This window comes from Cariama cristata, unplaced genomic scaffold, assembly GCF_000690535.1.
Source record: "Cariama cristata isolate BGI_N322 unplaced genomic scaffold, ASM69053v1 scaffold1066, whole genome shotgun sequence".
In the NCBI taxonomy this organism is placed as follows: domain Eukaryota; kingdom Metazoa; phylum Chordata; class Aves; order Cariamiformes; family Cariamidae; genus Cariama; species Cariama cristata.
This window is the reverse complement of record NW_009622458.1, coordinates 37,468-52,036: the sequence shown is the minus strand read 5'-3', so window position 1 is coordinate 52,036 and position 14,569 is coordinate 37,468. Positions and strand designations below refer to the sequence as shown.

Here is a 14,569-nt window from a genome sequence, read left to right as displayed (position 1 = left end):
TGCAGAAGAACCAGGACACTTCTTGCTCTCTTTGTCTCTTTGTAACCAACTTCTTCCTTCAAGAACATGATCGTTATCAACAGTGATAAATCAAATGCTCTCAATGGACAAGTGAGAGCACACAACCCCGTCTTTCCTAGGAGCAGGTAAGGAGATAGTTTCTCTGACTGCAACAGCAAGCCAAGTAAGGCAGCGGAAAATAATGTACAGCATTATTAATCAGCAGCCAAGCTGACCTGTGCATTTGATTTGACTCAGAATGTCAGCATGCCATTTCTGTCCTTTACTTGGGGCATGGCATAGCTCAGGGATAAAGTCTGAGTAGGCTACAGACTCATCTCTAGAAACGAAGATGAAGGAGGGTCTCTTCCTGCTGGAACCAACGACAAAACAGCCATTGTCAACAGAGTTTGGAAGTAACCCAACAGAGAGCCCTGCGTGGTAGATGCTGCCCCAGCCAACCCCTAGTGAGACCAAGCTGACAAGAACTGTGGAGTCAGCTCTTCAATTTACACTACAAAGAAAACCAGGTAACACAAGCCCCAGGCTGCAGGGATGGAGGTTGGAGTGGTGGCTGTGGAGGAGATAAAGAACCTCAGGTGCCATCAGAAATTTTTCTTGCAGAAGAGTTATCTTTACTTAACAGTCCTCCTCTTTACATATCCATCTATCTACTAATCTGTTCACTGATAGACCTCCAAAGACCCTTTCCTTAAAATCATGACGTACCTTTGCTGTCCCTCAGCTACCTGCCAGCCATTAGACATGACTTCTCTGTTCCAAAACCCATGCCACGTGCCACACTCAGCAATGATGAGTCCCTCTCTGATCCAGCTGCTCTCTCTAGGAGTTAGTGAGCAGAGTCGGTTTGCTCTCCCTAATCTTTGGGAGGTTACATCAGTCTGGGCTGAAGCCATTTTACCGAAGAGATGAACTTCTAATCTTCCTCTGTAGTAACACACTGCTGCTTCTTGGATCTTTTGTCTCTGCTGCACTGAATGACAAGACAGAGAGACTAAACCAACTGGGGGTTTTCTTTCATTTTGTTTAAATCTGCTTTTGCTTTTTGTTTGCATCTCCAATATCTCTTTGCATTCCTTGCCTGGTTATTGATCACAACCTTGGGTGGTTATTTTTTTCATTCTTTACTTAGATGTATTGATAAGGCATACCCTGCCCGTTCCTTCAGTTTCTTATCTGTTATTCCATCTTTGGATACAAGTTTGTTAAAAACCAGAATGCCAATAACCATGTTGACCTGTCGAAAGAGAAACAACACACAATTTTGTTCTCAAGTAAGTGAGGTCAAACTTGGTAGCACAGAAGGAAAAAAACCCAACATTTGGCAAGTCTCCCAAACCCAGGTAGCACGGTCACACTTCTGCAGGCCACCGCTCCTTCTGTCCCCTCTCCACCCTGTCCCACCTCCCCTGGCCATGCATCAATGAGTTCAAGAGAGCAGAATGCAGCTGGCAGCAGATCGAAGAGGTCTCCATGAACCAGGACAAGACTGTAAAGTGCTCAGATTGCTGTAGGGCTGTTTGAAGCCTGATGCATGCTTGAGGTCTAGCAAGGCAAACTCCAGGTAAAACAATTTTTTCAGAGTAATACAAATAGAAGGTGGCCAATACAGAGGAGAGCAGTGGATTGCCACCGGGTACTTTCAAAAGTGCCTTCTGGAGTCTCTGCTACCAAAGTAGCAGCATTAAGAGGATGGGGTGGTGTGGTGCAGACAACTTGTCATAGTTCTTGCTCGGTGAACCAGCACCACTGCTCTCAAAATAAGAGGTGGAGGGGCACTGGAGCAAGTAGAAACATCAGCTACTATGGTGGAATGTCTTGGGAGATACTGCAGATGGCACAGCACATAGATTAGCCATGTAGTAATTTCCAAAAAAAATGAGTGGATAAGACAACTGTATGCAGTCCTTCGATCTGCTTTGTTAGCGTGACAGCATGGATGTCTGCATCAATCAGGTATAAATATTCACGGTGAAACACAGGTTCTACAGAGCTGAGGTCTTGCAAAGTGATCCTAACCTCCTCGCTGTGCCTTTCTGACTGCATTCACTGCTGCCAGCTGCATCTCTTCTAGAAACCTCATCCAAATCTCATCAACCTCTGAATGTGAACACATTAGTGACACATGAGCACCATCCTCTTCATGAAGGCACAGCGCTGATGGTGGAAAAAAGTGACACTCTCCTGGTTTTGCTGTCAGTGAAACATCTGGTGTTGGTAGAATGATGTTGCAGATGCTCTTTTGCATGTGGCACTTGCAAGGAAATGTTTAAGGCCAAATTCTGAGATATGCAACACGACATGTTTGCTGAGAGTCTTGGTGAGTTTAATAGACCCTTGAGAGGTGGTCCTAAAAGACATCTAGGATGACACCTAACCCAAAGGAAGGGAGATGTCTCCTCATACCAAGCCTCCATCTAATTGCCTAAATCATCCTCAAGAATGCATAATCTTTCTGAGTTTGGACTGCTGGTTTCATCAGGACACGACCCAGCTCATTGATGTGGAGTCCACAGCTAGGAATAAATGGAAGATCTCACAAATAGCAGTTATTTCCTTTTGCATCCGCTGCTGGGTCAGTGGACTACTTTCCACAGCTGCGAGTCCATTTCTAGAGCTCACCACGGTATTGTTTTAGAGAAACAACACTGGCAAGTCAGATGCAGTAACTCAGCCAAGGAGCAGCAGTAAATCAAACCCTAGTTATGTGCTTGGGGAGAGTGAGCACTTTCAATTCACTGATCTTTCTTCACTGTGCTGGAGGCTGGCAAGTGCAAGAGAGACTTCTCTTTAAGGTGCAGCAAGGCAGTAGGAAAGATGGGGTTGAAATGTGACAGGCTGGATTGCTCCTGAGGCTGGCCACAAAACAGTATGTGTCCTCATTCATATATAGCAGGGGAGATGAAAAAGTGCAGCTCTGCAGCTGCAGCCCTGCAATTGTTTTAATAAATAAAAGCTATTTTATCCAGTACATTGATCATCACGATCAGCATCCTGTTCTGCTCTGATCCTGGCTCCATTTCTTTACAAAGTCAGGGATATAACATGGACATGCTTCTAAACATAGCCACTCTTAATGACATGCAGTATAGCTTTACTTCCTTATCTCTGGGATGCTATCCAGAAGCAAAGACACGAACCTGAGATTCAGCCCTTGAGATAGCCAGTCCCTGATGACTGATGACTCTCTGTCCTGACTTCACCATGCCACGAGCCTCTCCCTGCAGTAACCCGTTGCCTTCAACCTACACACAATTATCACCAGGCTGCTTCACCTGAGCTAGGTGAATAAAACTGCTTGCAACAGCTCTGCATTTCAGGTTGCTAGGCTTTTTAAGACTAAAGGTCAAACCTTGGCAGCTGTCCATCGTTAGTGGACTGACTGCAAGTTGCAAATATTGCTGAAGCTGCAGGCCAACCATCTTAAGAATATGATTTTGAGTAAAGACATTCTCCAAACCAAAGGCCTTTTTCCAATGTGCAGAATAATAAGGGAGGGTGTGGAGGAAGACTGTTACCATAGGTAATAGAAAAATCATGTTGATAACAGAACTGAAGTACAGAGATGCTTGAATGCTTGGGAGGAGTGAGCACAAGTCTAGCCTGGACAGGGCTAAGGCATAGGTAACAAGCCCAGCTGTAGCCAAGCCAGCTGTATGTAAAGCCACTTGGGCATCTATATATCATATTTATCAGAGTTTTGGGTGAGAAAGAGCTCAGGCACAGACTGAAGTCCGACCTTGCTCTGTACACCCCTGCACAACGGCAGCTGTATTGTCTCTGGAGCAAACTTGTCCTGAGAGCAGCACAGCTGTGTATCCCCTGTACAGCTGTGGAAGAGTCTGACTGTCCTTATCTTAAGCCAGGAGGACTCTCCCACCTTCGCTGACGTGGTCAACCTGAAATCAGGACAAAGTACATGGAGAAGAGACAGCTGTCCAGTCTTGTGGACAGTGCACACCTGAGAAATGTGTGTTCAACCTCTGGCTCTGCTAAAAGTCACAGTGTGAATTTGGGCAACTTATTGAGCTTCTCTGTTTCCCAAGTTCCCATTTATGAAAAGGCTTTCAATGCTTCTTCTTCTCCTTCTCCTTCCTCAAGTTTCTCAGTGTATATATATACCAACTCAGGCAACATTCACTTCTCACTTTAGCCAGCAATGAGTCAGGTAAATTAGATGTGTGGGGTCTCTCTCTCTAGGTACTGAATAGAGACAGACACGCTCAGAGATGATTTACCACTTCCTAAAATGAGCTGTATGAATCATCATTTACAGATGTTGACCTCTCTGTAAGGACATCTCCATTTCCAGCTTTGATGGTGAGTGAAAACTGAGATGCTAAATGGAAGTAAGCTCGTATGTTTTTCTCACACTCTAAAAATGCTAAGGAAAGCCAAAGGATTACTTCCCTTGCTGTTGGCACAACAAAAACAAGATGGCTTGAGGCAGCAGATTGACCCTCTCTTCTCTGGGCACTACCAAAGCTCCCTCTCTCCTAATCACTGCTGTCTATTGAGCGTTCAAACCACTGGGCCAGAGCTATCAGCTGTTATGCTGTTGGGGCAAAGAGTTAGTTAATCTGAAAGCACTAAGCCACTTAATGCTCCTGTCAATTATCCCAGCTATAAAGAAGACTCTGACCCCCATCAGCTACATTACTGAGAGAAATCCAACTATCACATGCCTACAGAGATCTAATGACTGGCTGGCATGAACATCTGCTTATCCTCCCTCTGCTGACTGCTATCTGAAGGCTCAACTATGTGTTGCAGCCCTACGCTAAAGAAAGACCCTAACTGATACAAGCTTTGCTTTGTTATAGAGGAGGGGCAAGTGTTGGCTTGTCTCTTTGTCATCGTGATGAAACGATAGCACCAAGGTGGTTTGATGTGCAATGACAGCAGTGAGAATAGAGGCAGCAAGAGCTTTTGTGTGGTTATTCTCCTGTAAGCCTGCTCCTCTTGTGGGGCAGTTAACCCCCTAGGCACTGCACAAAACCAAAGCCTGATTTGAAAAACAAATTGTAATTGTCAACGACCTCATTCCTATGGGACCCTACAGGGCACTTGAGCCTTAGAGGACATACAGCTCCTCCACTGGATAAAACACTGGGCTGGAGAGAAAGTGCAGACTGTCAATTACATGTAGGGGCTCAAATGTGGCATTAAACCCATCTGAAATTGCTGCAGAAGGGATTTCCTAGAGCACCAGAAGTTCTCAAGTTCTTTGAATCCTGACAGTCAAGATTTCTCATGGCCACTGAAGCTTCGACAGCAGGGAAACTTGATGAAAGGTATGTCTCTCTTGAGTGACACCTTCAACTCAAGTAATAACTGTCCAAGACTGGCTTTGGTGCTTTGTTGGAGCCAAGGGTGGGGGGACAGTAGAACAGACTCCCACCATGCATGAGCTGGTGGGACAGAGTTTAGGAATGTTTGCGTTAACCGTGCCATCTCTTTGAACCAGAAGCAAACATGACATTTTTAGGGTCTCAAAGGCATTGATTTGAACACCTTCGTTTCACCTGCAAACAAGGAAGTTGCTCACATGCACTGGTCATCTGAGACAGACCAGGAATAAATGCTGGCTGTGGAGGCACCAGTAACAGCCACTTCTGCAGGAGTTAATGTCAGAGTTTTCCACCATCATCCTGCACTTCCAACCAGATAGGGCAAAACCAAGGTAAAGCATTAATCAGATGTCTAGGGGACTCCAGAGAGGACAGAGGTGGAAGGCTGAGAGCCGAGGCATACCATATTTCAGAACCAAACCCATCCCAGATTGCTGGCTTCTAACATTTTGATCATTATTCCTGAAGGAGAAAGCTATTCAAAACATGAGTGGAAATAAAGAGGGGCATTCTCGGGTTAAAAGAACAAGGAAAGTGATATAAGATAAAGAGAAAATTAAAAAAAAAAAAAAAAAGCTTTCAGCCAAGCTTAAATACCAAAACGACAGCAGCCGCCGGTCCCACGAAGGCATAGAGAAGTCCTCCCTCCAACGACAGCCAGCAGCTGGAAAATGAAGAGAGAAAATAAAGTTACCCAGTGGCTAGCATCACTGACAGGCACATGTTTGCTTCTTCTCTTTGTCTGCAGAGTTCATCTTGGGAGGTGATACCCCATGGCAAAAAAGTCTCAATCAAGTTTTGCTTCCCATTTCTCCTCAACTTGCATAAAAGCTCATTTGCCTGGGGGTCTGCCTGCAGAATGGCATTTGATTGTTGACAGAGGAATGCATGCAAAATTAATGATAGTGCTCTGTTTCAGATCAGGTCCTGGAAGAAGTTGCATCACTTTGCTGGCAAGATGATGCTTTTGTCCTGCTCACTCAGGCAATTGTCCCTCACTCATTTGCTAACCACAGTGCCTGCCAGGGGTTCAGGTCCAGGAGTACCGTACGTTTCTTCTCCTGGATCCTCCCTTTGAGCTTGCTGCCATGGGGAAATTTTACAACACAGTAGCGAGGTGGGAATTCACAGCACTCCTTAAGTGGATGCTCTTAAGGAATGAGCTGAACATGAGGTGTGTGGTGCCTCTTCTGGAAAGCAGCTTGCTCCTTCTCTCTCACACCATCCAATCTGAGAAGGACTTCTGCTTTCTCCGCTGAGCACATGTGGAATTTAGGGTCCTAAACTGCCTGACACCTACACAAACTGAAGGGGTTCTTCTGACTAAATGTTACTGTCTGCACTATTGGTGCCTACTCCAGCCCAGTCACTCTTGATGCCATTTCTACTCAGCAGAGATCCAACCAAAAGAGTCCAAGATAAGGTATCTACATTCAGTCAGATGAATCACATCCTGAACTCCACTGACTGCCTTGACCAGATCTTCACCATCCAAGTAAGCAGTGTGCCTAACCCAGATGGAGACATCATAGAATCATAGAATGGTTCAGGTTGGAAGGGACCTTAAAGATCATCCAGTTCCAATCCCCCTGCCATGGGGGGGGATTGGTAGAGTAGACCAGCTTGCTTGTAGCCCCCTTTAGGTACTGGAAGGCTGCTCTGAGGTCTCCCTGGCGCCTTCTCTTCTCCAGGCTGAACAACCCCAACTCTCTCAGCCTGTCTTCATAGGAAGGTTCTCCAGCCCTCTGATCCTCTTCGTGGCCTCCTCTGGACTCAATCCAACAGGTCCATGTCCTTCTTGTGTTGGGGGCCCCAGAGCTGAATGCACAACTCCAGGTGGGGTCTCACGAGAGTAGAGTAGAGGCGAGGAGAATCCCCTTCCTCAATCTGCTGGCCATGCTTCTTTTGATGTAGCCCAGGATACAGTTGGCTTTCTGGGCTGCAAGCACACATTGCTTGGTCATGTTGAGCTTCTCATCAACCTGCACTCCCAAGTCCTTCTCCTCAGGGCTGCTCTCAATCCATTCTCTGCCCAGCCTGTATTTGTGCTTGTAATTGCCCCGAGCCATGTGCAGGACCTTGCACTTGGCCTTGTTGAACTTCATGAGGTTTGCACAGGCCCACCTCTCAAGCCTGTCAAGGCCCTTCTGTGTGGCATCCCTTCCCTCCAAGGTGTTGATCACACCACACAGCTTGGTGTCATTGGCAAACTTGCTGAGGGTGCACCCAATCACACTGTCCATGTTACCAACAAAGATGTTAACATTGGTCCTAATACCGACCCCTGAGGAACATCACTTATCACCAGATTTCACTTGGATGTCGAGTCGTTGACCACAACTCTTTCAGTATGACCTTTCAGTCAATTTCTTACCCATTGAGTGGTCCATCCATCAAATCCGTGTCTCTCCAATTAAGGACAAGGATGTTGTGGGGGACACTGTCAAATGCTTTGCACAAGTCCAGGGAGATAACATCAGTTGCTCTTCCCTTATCCACCAATGCTGTAAACCCATCACAGAAGGCCACCAAATTTGTCAGGCACAATTTGCCCTTAGCGAAGCCACGCTGGTTGTCACCAATCATCTCCTTATTTTCCATGCACGTATGCATAGTTTCCAGGAGGATCTGCTCCATGATCTTGCCGGGCACAGAGGTGAGACTCACTGATCTGTAGTTCCCTGGGGCTTCTTTTCCCTTTTTCAAAATGAGGGTTACGTTTCCCCTTTTCCCATCAGTGGGAACTTCCCCAGACTGCCATGACTTCTCAAATATGATGGATAGTGGCTTAGCCACTTCATCTGTCCGTTTCCTCAGGACTCGCAGATGCATCTCATCGGGTCCCATGGACTTGTGCAGCTTCAGGTTCCTTAGATGGTCTCAAACTTGATTTTCTCCTATCATGGGCAGTTCTTCATTCTCCCAGTCCCTTCCTTTGCCTTCTGAGACTTGGGCAGTGAGACTGGAGCACTTGCTGGTGAAGACTGAGGCAAAAAAAGTCATTCTCAGTCTTCTCTGTACCTCAGGTAACTAAATCTCCCATTTCCTTCCGGTGACGGCCCACACTTTCCCTAGTCTTCCTTTTACCACCAATGTACCTATAGAAGCTTTTATTGTTGCCCTTGATGTCCCGGATTTAATTCTGTCAGGGCTTTAGCTTTCCTAACCTGATCCTTGGCTGCTTGGACAACTTCTCCGTATTCCTCCCACGGTACCCGTCCTTGCTTCCACCCTCTGTAGGCTTCCTTTTTGTGTTTGAGTTTGTTGAGGAGCTTCTTGTTTATCCATGCAGGCCTCCTAGCATGGTGTTTATGCCCGACTTCTTGGTTGGGATGCATCACTCCTGAGCTGGAGGAGGTGATACTTGAATATTAACCAGCTTTCTTGGGCCCCTCTTCCCTCCAGGGCTTTATCCCACACTACTCTACCAAGCAGCTCCCTGAAGAGGCCAAAATCTGCTCTTCTGAAGTCCAGGCTAGTGAGTTTGCTGTGCACCCTCCTCGCTGCCCTAAGGATCTTGAACTCCACCATTTCATGCTCACTGGAGCCAAGGCTGCCCTTGAGCTTCACATTCCCCACCAGCCCCTCCTTGTTGATAAGAACAAGGTCCAGCATAGCACCTCTTCTTGTTGGCTCTTCTGTCACTTGGAGAAGGAAGTTATCATCAACACATTCCAGGAGCCACCTGGATTGCTTATGCTCTGCTGTGTTGTACCTCCAATAGATATTGGTGTGGTTGAAGTCCCCCATGAGGACCAGGACTTGTGAATGTGAGGCTGTTCCTATCTGTCTATAGAGGGCCTCATCTGCTCAGTCTTCCTGGTCAGGTGGTCTGTAGCAGACCTCCAGTATAATGTCACCTGTCCCTGCCTTCCCTTTAATCCTGACCCATAAGCTCTCGGTTGGCTCCTCATCCATCCCCAGGCAGAGCCCCATGCACTCCAGCTGGTCTTTGACACAGAGGATGAGACTCCCTCCTTGTCTTCCCTCTCTGTCCTTCCTAAAGAGCCTGTATCCTTCCATTCCAACACTCCGGTGGTAGGAGCCATCCCACCACATCTCCGTCATACTCATAAAGTCATAGCCCTGCAGGCATGTGCTTGTTTCTGACTCCTCTTGTTTATTGCCCGTGCTACGAGCATTTGCATAGAGGCACTTTAAGCTGAACCTAAGATGAAGCTGACTTACTGGGGAGTGGCTGGGATTACTTTGTGCTGCTTTTCAGGTGCTCCTCTGCTGACCTGTGATCCTTATCCAGGCTCTGGGCATCTGCTGCTAGCACTGGCATCAAACTGGTAGGAGTGGGATGGATTGAGGTTCCTCTCCCCCAGTAACTTTAGTTTAAAGTCCTCATAGTTAATTGGAGTGCAGGATGAATCCTATCTCTCATGTAAACAGTATGAATATGCTCCAGGTGTCCCCACAGAGCTTCTACTGCACCGTACATTCACACGCAGATCTTACTGCACACCGACATCCCCATACTGACAAACTTGGTGTAAAAAAACAAGCAAAGAGAGGCAGGGGAAATCTCACCCTGCTCCCATCCTCAGAGCTGAGCATCACAGGGTATCTGCATCGGGATTTTCAGGTTTGACCGTAAAGTCAGGAAGGAAACATTTTTCTCACTGTGAGAGTGACCAAGCACTAGCAAAGGATGAGCAGAGGGGCTGTGGATTCTCCATCCTTGGAGACATTCAAAAGCAGTCTGGGCATGGTCCTGGGCAGTCAACTTTAGGTGACCCTGCTTGAGCAGCAGGGTGGCTGGACCACACGGCTTCCAGAGATCCCTTCCCACCTCAACCAGTCTGTGACTCTGCAACAGTCGTGAACAGTTACAGCAGCACTGGAGCTGAAATTTCTCTTTTGTGGGGAATCCAGCAATTCAGAGCACGAACACATAAGCTAGATACTTCGGGGCAAGAGAGGATGCAAATTTACACAGTGTCAGCAACCCCACGGAAAGTTTGCGTGCTTTGACATTGGAGGACCCTGGAGAAAATGTGCAATGAAGTAATCCTGTTTCAGCACTAAACTACCGTGCATTTACCACAGGAGAAGAGCAGGCAACCACAATGGAGCGAGGACTTTCTCAAAGCTCTTAACCCAGCTAACCCTGCAGTAATTCAGTTACGTGCCTGTACTCTCAGCAATACGGTTTCATTCTGCATCAGAAGCAAACCAATGCTGCCTTTCAGAGTCTCCCAGGAAACAAAGCCTTCTCAGAAACATTTCAATTTTGTTGATCGGTCTCATATGTTTTTGTATCTATTCTGACTCGAAAAAATGTTATTTTTTCTCCCCAAAACACAGAACATTTGGGAAAAGAAAAAAAAAAAAAAAGTATTACAAACTGAAAATTGAAAGCAGGACATTCTGTTTTTTCTCTGAGGCCTGAGTCTTATTTATTTCTAAATTAAACCTGTAATGAGTTAATTTAATCAATTCTGATTTCTTCCTGATAGCAAGTTGCTCTGTCACAAACTGTCTGAGCAGCTGTAATAATAAAATGAATAATCAGCTAGGGAGGGAGGGAATAAGAATGAAGCTTTGGAGGGCTGCAACTTCCCTAAATGCAAGGAGAGGGCAGGGGGAGCCAGGAGGGCTCCCAAATCTCAGTCCTTGCCCAGACCTTTTTCTCCAACACTCCATCTTTATTTTGAGACCATTTTTTCCAGGGTCTCTTCCAACCGCTAGCTCAGCCGAAGAAAGGAGCTGACAGTCCTGCACTCCAATTAGCGATGAGGACTTGGTGCAACGAGAGCTTTCGTTCATGTCAGGTCCCTGGCAGCCCCTCTTCCCCTCTGAGCATCAGGCTTTCTGAAGGCGTGTTCACACATCACCAAGCACTGGTCCTTATCCCTTCTGACTGCCTGACCTCCCTGCCACAGCGCTTAATCGAAGCTTTTCCAAGACTGTCAGAGGTGGTGGCTGACAACAAGGGAAGGGAAAGGGTGAAGTGATATCCGAGAAGGGGAACTGACAGCAAACTCCAGCAATATATTAGTGTCGTGGAGACGCTTTTAGTATTGTGCCTACAAGGCACAGAAATATTTGCATTTCACTAAGAGGTTCCCCAGTACTTGCCAAGGGATCTCTTCACAGATCTCTTAAATAAAATTACCACTGGAAGGGAGTAAGTGAATCGTTTAACATTGCTCAGCAACTCCAGACTACTATTTCTAAGCAGTGCTTCCCTGACTGACAGCAGCTCTTGTGTTCAATGCGAAAGACCTCTTTGCAAAACATTTGATCCTTTTGTGAATCTGCCACAGCAAAGATGTGAGATGGATGGCTTTTGTCTTGGTCCTGAGAAGAGCTGACTTTCACCGAGACCTTCTTGACTACACCGTACAGCTCTGCCAGCAACAGTTCTCACCTCGATCATGTGCAAAATTAAGCAGTCCCAGCGCAAGTGCCAGTATATTTGTATAACCGTATCCTGGGCTGCATCACAAGCAGCATGGCCAGCAGGACAAGGGAGGGCATTCTGCCCCTCTGCTCCGCTCTGGTGAGACCCCCCTGCAGTACTGCCTTCAGCTCTGGGGTCCTCAGCACAAGAAGGACATGGACCTGTTGGAGCGAGTCCAGAGGAGGCCACGGAGATGATCCGAGGGCTGGAGCACCTCTGCTGTGAGGACAGGCTGGGAGAGTTGGGGTTGTTCAGCCTGGAGAAGAGAAGGCTCCGGGCAGACCTTAGAGCAGCCTTCCCGTACCTAAAGGGGCTACAAGAAAGCTGGGGAGGGACTTTAGACAAGGGCATGGAGTGACAGGACAAGGGGCAATGGTTTTAAACTGGAAGAGGGGGGATTTAGGTGAGATATCAGGAAGAAATTCTTCCCGGTGAGGGTGGTGAGGCAGTGGCAGAGGTTGCCCAGAGAAGCTGTGGCTGCCCCATCCCTGGAAGTGTTCAAGGCCAGGTTGGATGGGGCTGTGAGCAACCTGGTCTGGTGGGAGGTGTCCATGCCCCTGGCAGGAGGATCGACCTTTAAGGTCCCTTCCAATCAAACCATTCTATAATTCTATGATTCTATGATAACTAAGACTACAGTTAGGAATCAAGACTGTCCCACCAGTATTAATTTAGGGATTAACACAGAAGCTGCTGAGATACCTGTGGGTGACAGAAGCCTTGATGCAATGGTACACAAGGACCCCTGGAAATTTGCTGTGTCTTGGCACTGCTCTCAGAAAAATTTTTGTGGACTCTCTTGTGGGGAAGGATATGAGTTCCCAGGTACCAATAGCACAACCTCAATTACTCAGTTCAAGCTTTAGGAAGCAGTTTGTCAAGATTTGGAGGTCCAGAGTCAGTCCCTGGAGTACCAGCTAAAAGAAGAGTTATTATTCAGGCATTCAGCCTAATACAAGGAGGTGAGCAGTGGCGGGTCCTGTAGACCTCCATTATGTCTTAGACTTTCTTTGAGACTGGACGCTACTCCAGCAGTTCTCCAAAAACAACTGCAAAATCTCCTTTCAAATGCTGTTGAGATAAGAAAAAGGAAAAATCTCCTTGCATCCTCCTCCCCTCATTGCAGATGGAGAGTTCATAGAACTCCAGAAGAAGAGTCTTGAGCAATAAAAGCCTCTGAGTGAATGGCTGCTGGGGAATTGCCACTCAGAAAACAACAGAGACACAGTCCAAATTCTGCAGTACATACTCAATTTTTAATTTGAACCTCTCTCTCCCTTGTCATCTAACCACTTGGTGGCCCAGACTGGGCAGCTAAAGGTTAAATACTAAATATTACCTACAACCTTCCCACACTTAGCGCTGTCTCTGATCTCTCTGCTTTACAGCTTGGAGACATGGCCAACCTTTCGACTGCTACCACATCTTGATGGGGCAGGCCTCCGTACCGATGCTCAGTTGTGTTTTTAACGTTACAGAATAACTTCATCCCACGTACAAAAGAAAAAGACAGGACAAAGCTGAGTGAAATCTTGCTTAGGGCCTAGGTAGACCACCCTGTTGGAGCTTCCTCTCTTAACTTGTTCCACTGCAGTTGGCCACCTTGGCATATCCTGCAGATGAACAGTTTCAGTCATTGTGACACAGGGACATGTTGCGCATCTCACACACTCGCCCTTCCACCAGCTTTGCCTTTGGAGTCTGTAACACCAAGATTAGCACTGCAGGGACTTCAACAGTTGCAGCTGTCCCCAAAATGCTCTCATGATCATGTCCCATAGATGGATGTTAGTTTTTTTTTAACACTGTGAGTGAGATGAGAAAAAAAATGATGTTGAGTGTCAAGTCCTGTGCTCAGCTAAATATTAGAGCTCTGCTTTGTCTTAATGCCCATCTCCACAAGAAAACCAATGGGTGCTAATGCACTGCTCTCAGGATACAGAAATTGCAGGGTTGGAAGAAGCTTTGAAAGACACTGTGAAGTCCCTTGTGGTGTATCACGTCAGCTCTTGTCTCCTGCTTCACAGGAGGGACGTGTTGTGGCTAATGTCTTTCCTTCCTTCTGCAAGATGGAAACACTGTGCCTTGAAAGTCTGCCACTGCCAATTTGAAATGCCCTGTGCGTGCCCTATACTAACTAGAGACAAAACTAAACCAGGTCCTGAGCTCTAGCTCCAAGTTTTTCAACTACCTCACACATTTCTGCAATGGCCAGAAACAAACATCCTGGGACAAGCTTTGATCCAAGTCTGTATTCTGTTTACAGGCCTTTAGCATTAGATAGTGTTAAATCTAGGTCTGAACAACTTCAGGTTTTGGAGTTCAGCTATGAAATTACTGCTATGTAACGTTGACTTTGCTCTAGAGGAGCGGTAAAACAAAGGGCCTCCCCATACATAAATGTACGAGAGCTTTTATGCCTTTCGAGCAGGAAAACAGGGATAAGTGTGAACACACTGCAGTCTGTCGGGGCACTCTGCCTAGCTTGGTTCACATGAATATTCATTTCATGTTTTAAAATGCATCAGTGTGCAAATGTAACTCTCGTTACAGCGATGCTCAACACCATTTTACGCTCGGCATCATGGCTCATGAACCTACCACGCCATCCACCTGGTGCAGCAGTGTGCATCCACTTGCCCCTCGCTACACGGAGGCAGGGCAAGGACCGCTTAACCAGCGCCCATGGTGACACCCACGCTGCTTGGGGCAGAGATGTTAGCTTGAGTGTGTGATGGCAAGTTAGCTCTGTTTAGCTCTGGCTCTCAGTAAAGCCAACAGCAGG

At 46.8% G+C, this 14,569-nt stretch overlaps 1 protein-coding gene across 1 annotated transcript in view; it reads right to left on the bottom strand.

Annotated features, from left to right (window-relative positions):
- The window catches only part of LOC104163340 (brain-specific angiogenesis inhibitor 1-like), a gene marked incomplete at its 5' end in the record, with an annotated part of 68,566 nt that overhangs the window by 35,451 nt on the left and 18,546 nt on the right, over nucleotides 1-14,569 (bottom strand). The window contains 2 exons of the mRNA XM_009702323.1: nucleotides 1,173-1,258; nucleotides 5,970-6,036. Of these exons, the coding sequence (XP_009700625.1) occupies nucleotides 1,173-1,258; nucleotides 5,970-6,036 (153 nt within the window). The remainder of the gene's footprint in view (nucleotides 1-1,172; nucleotides 1,259-5,969; nucleotides 6,037-14,569) is intronic.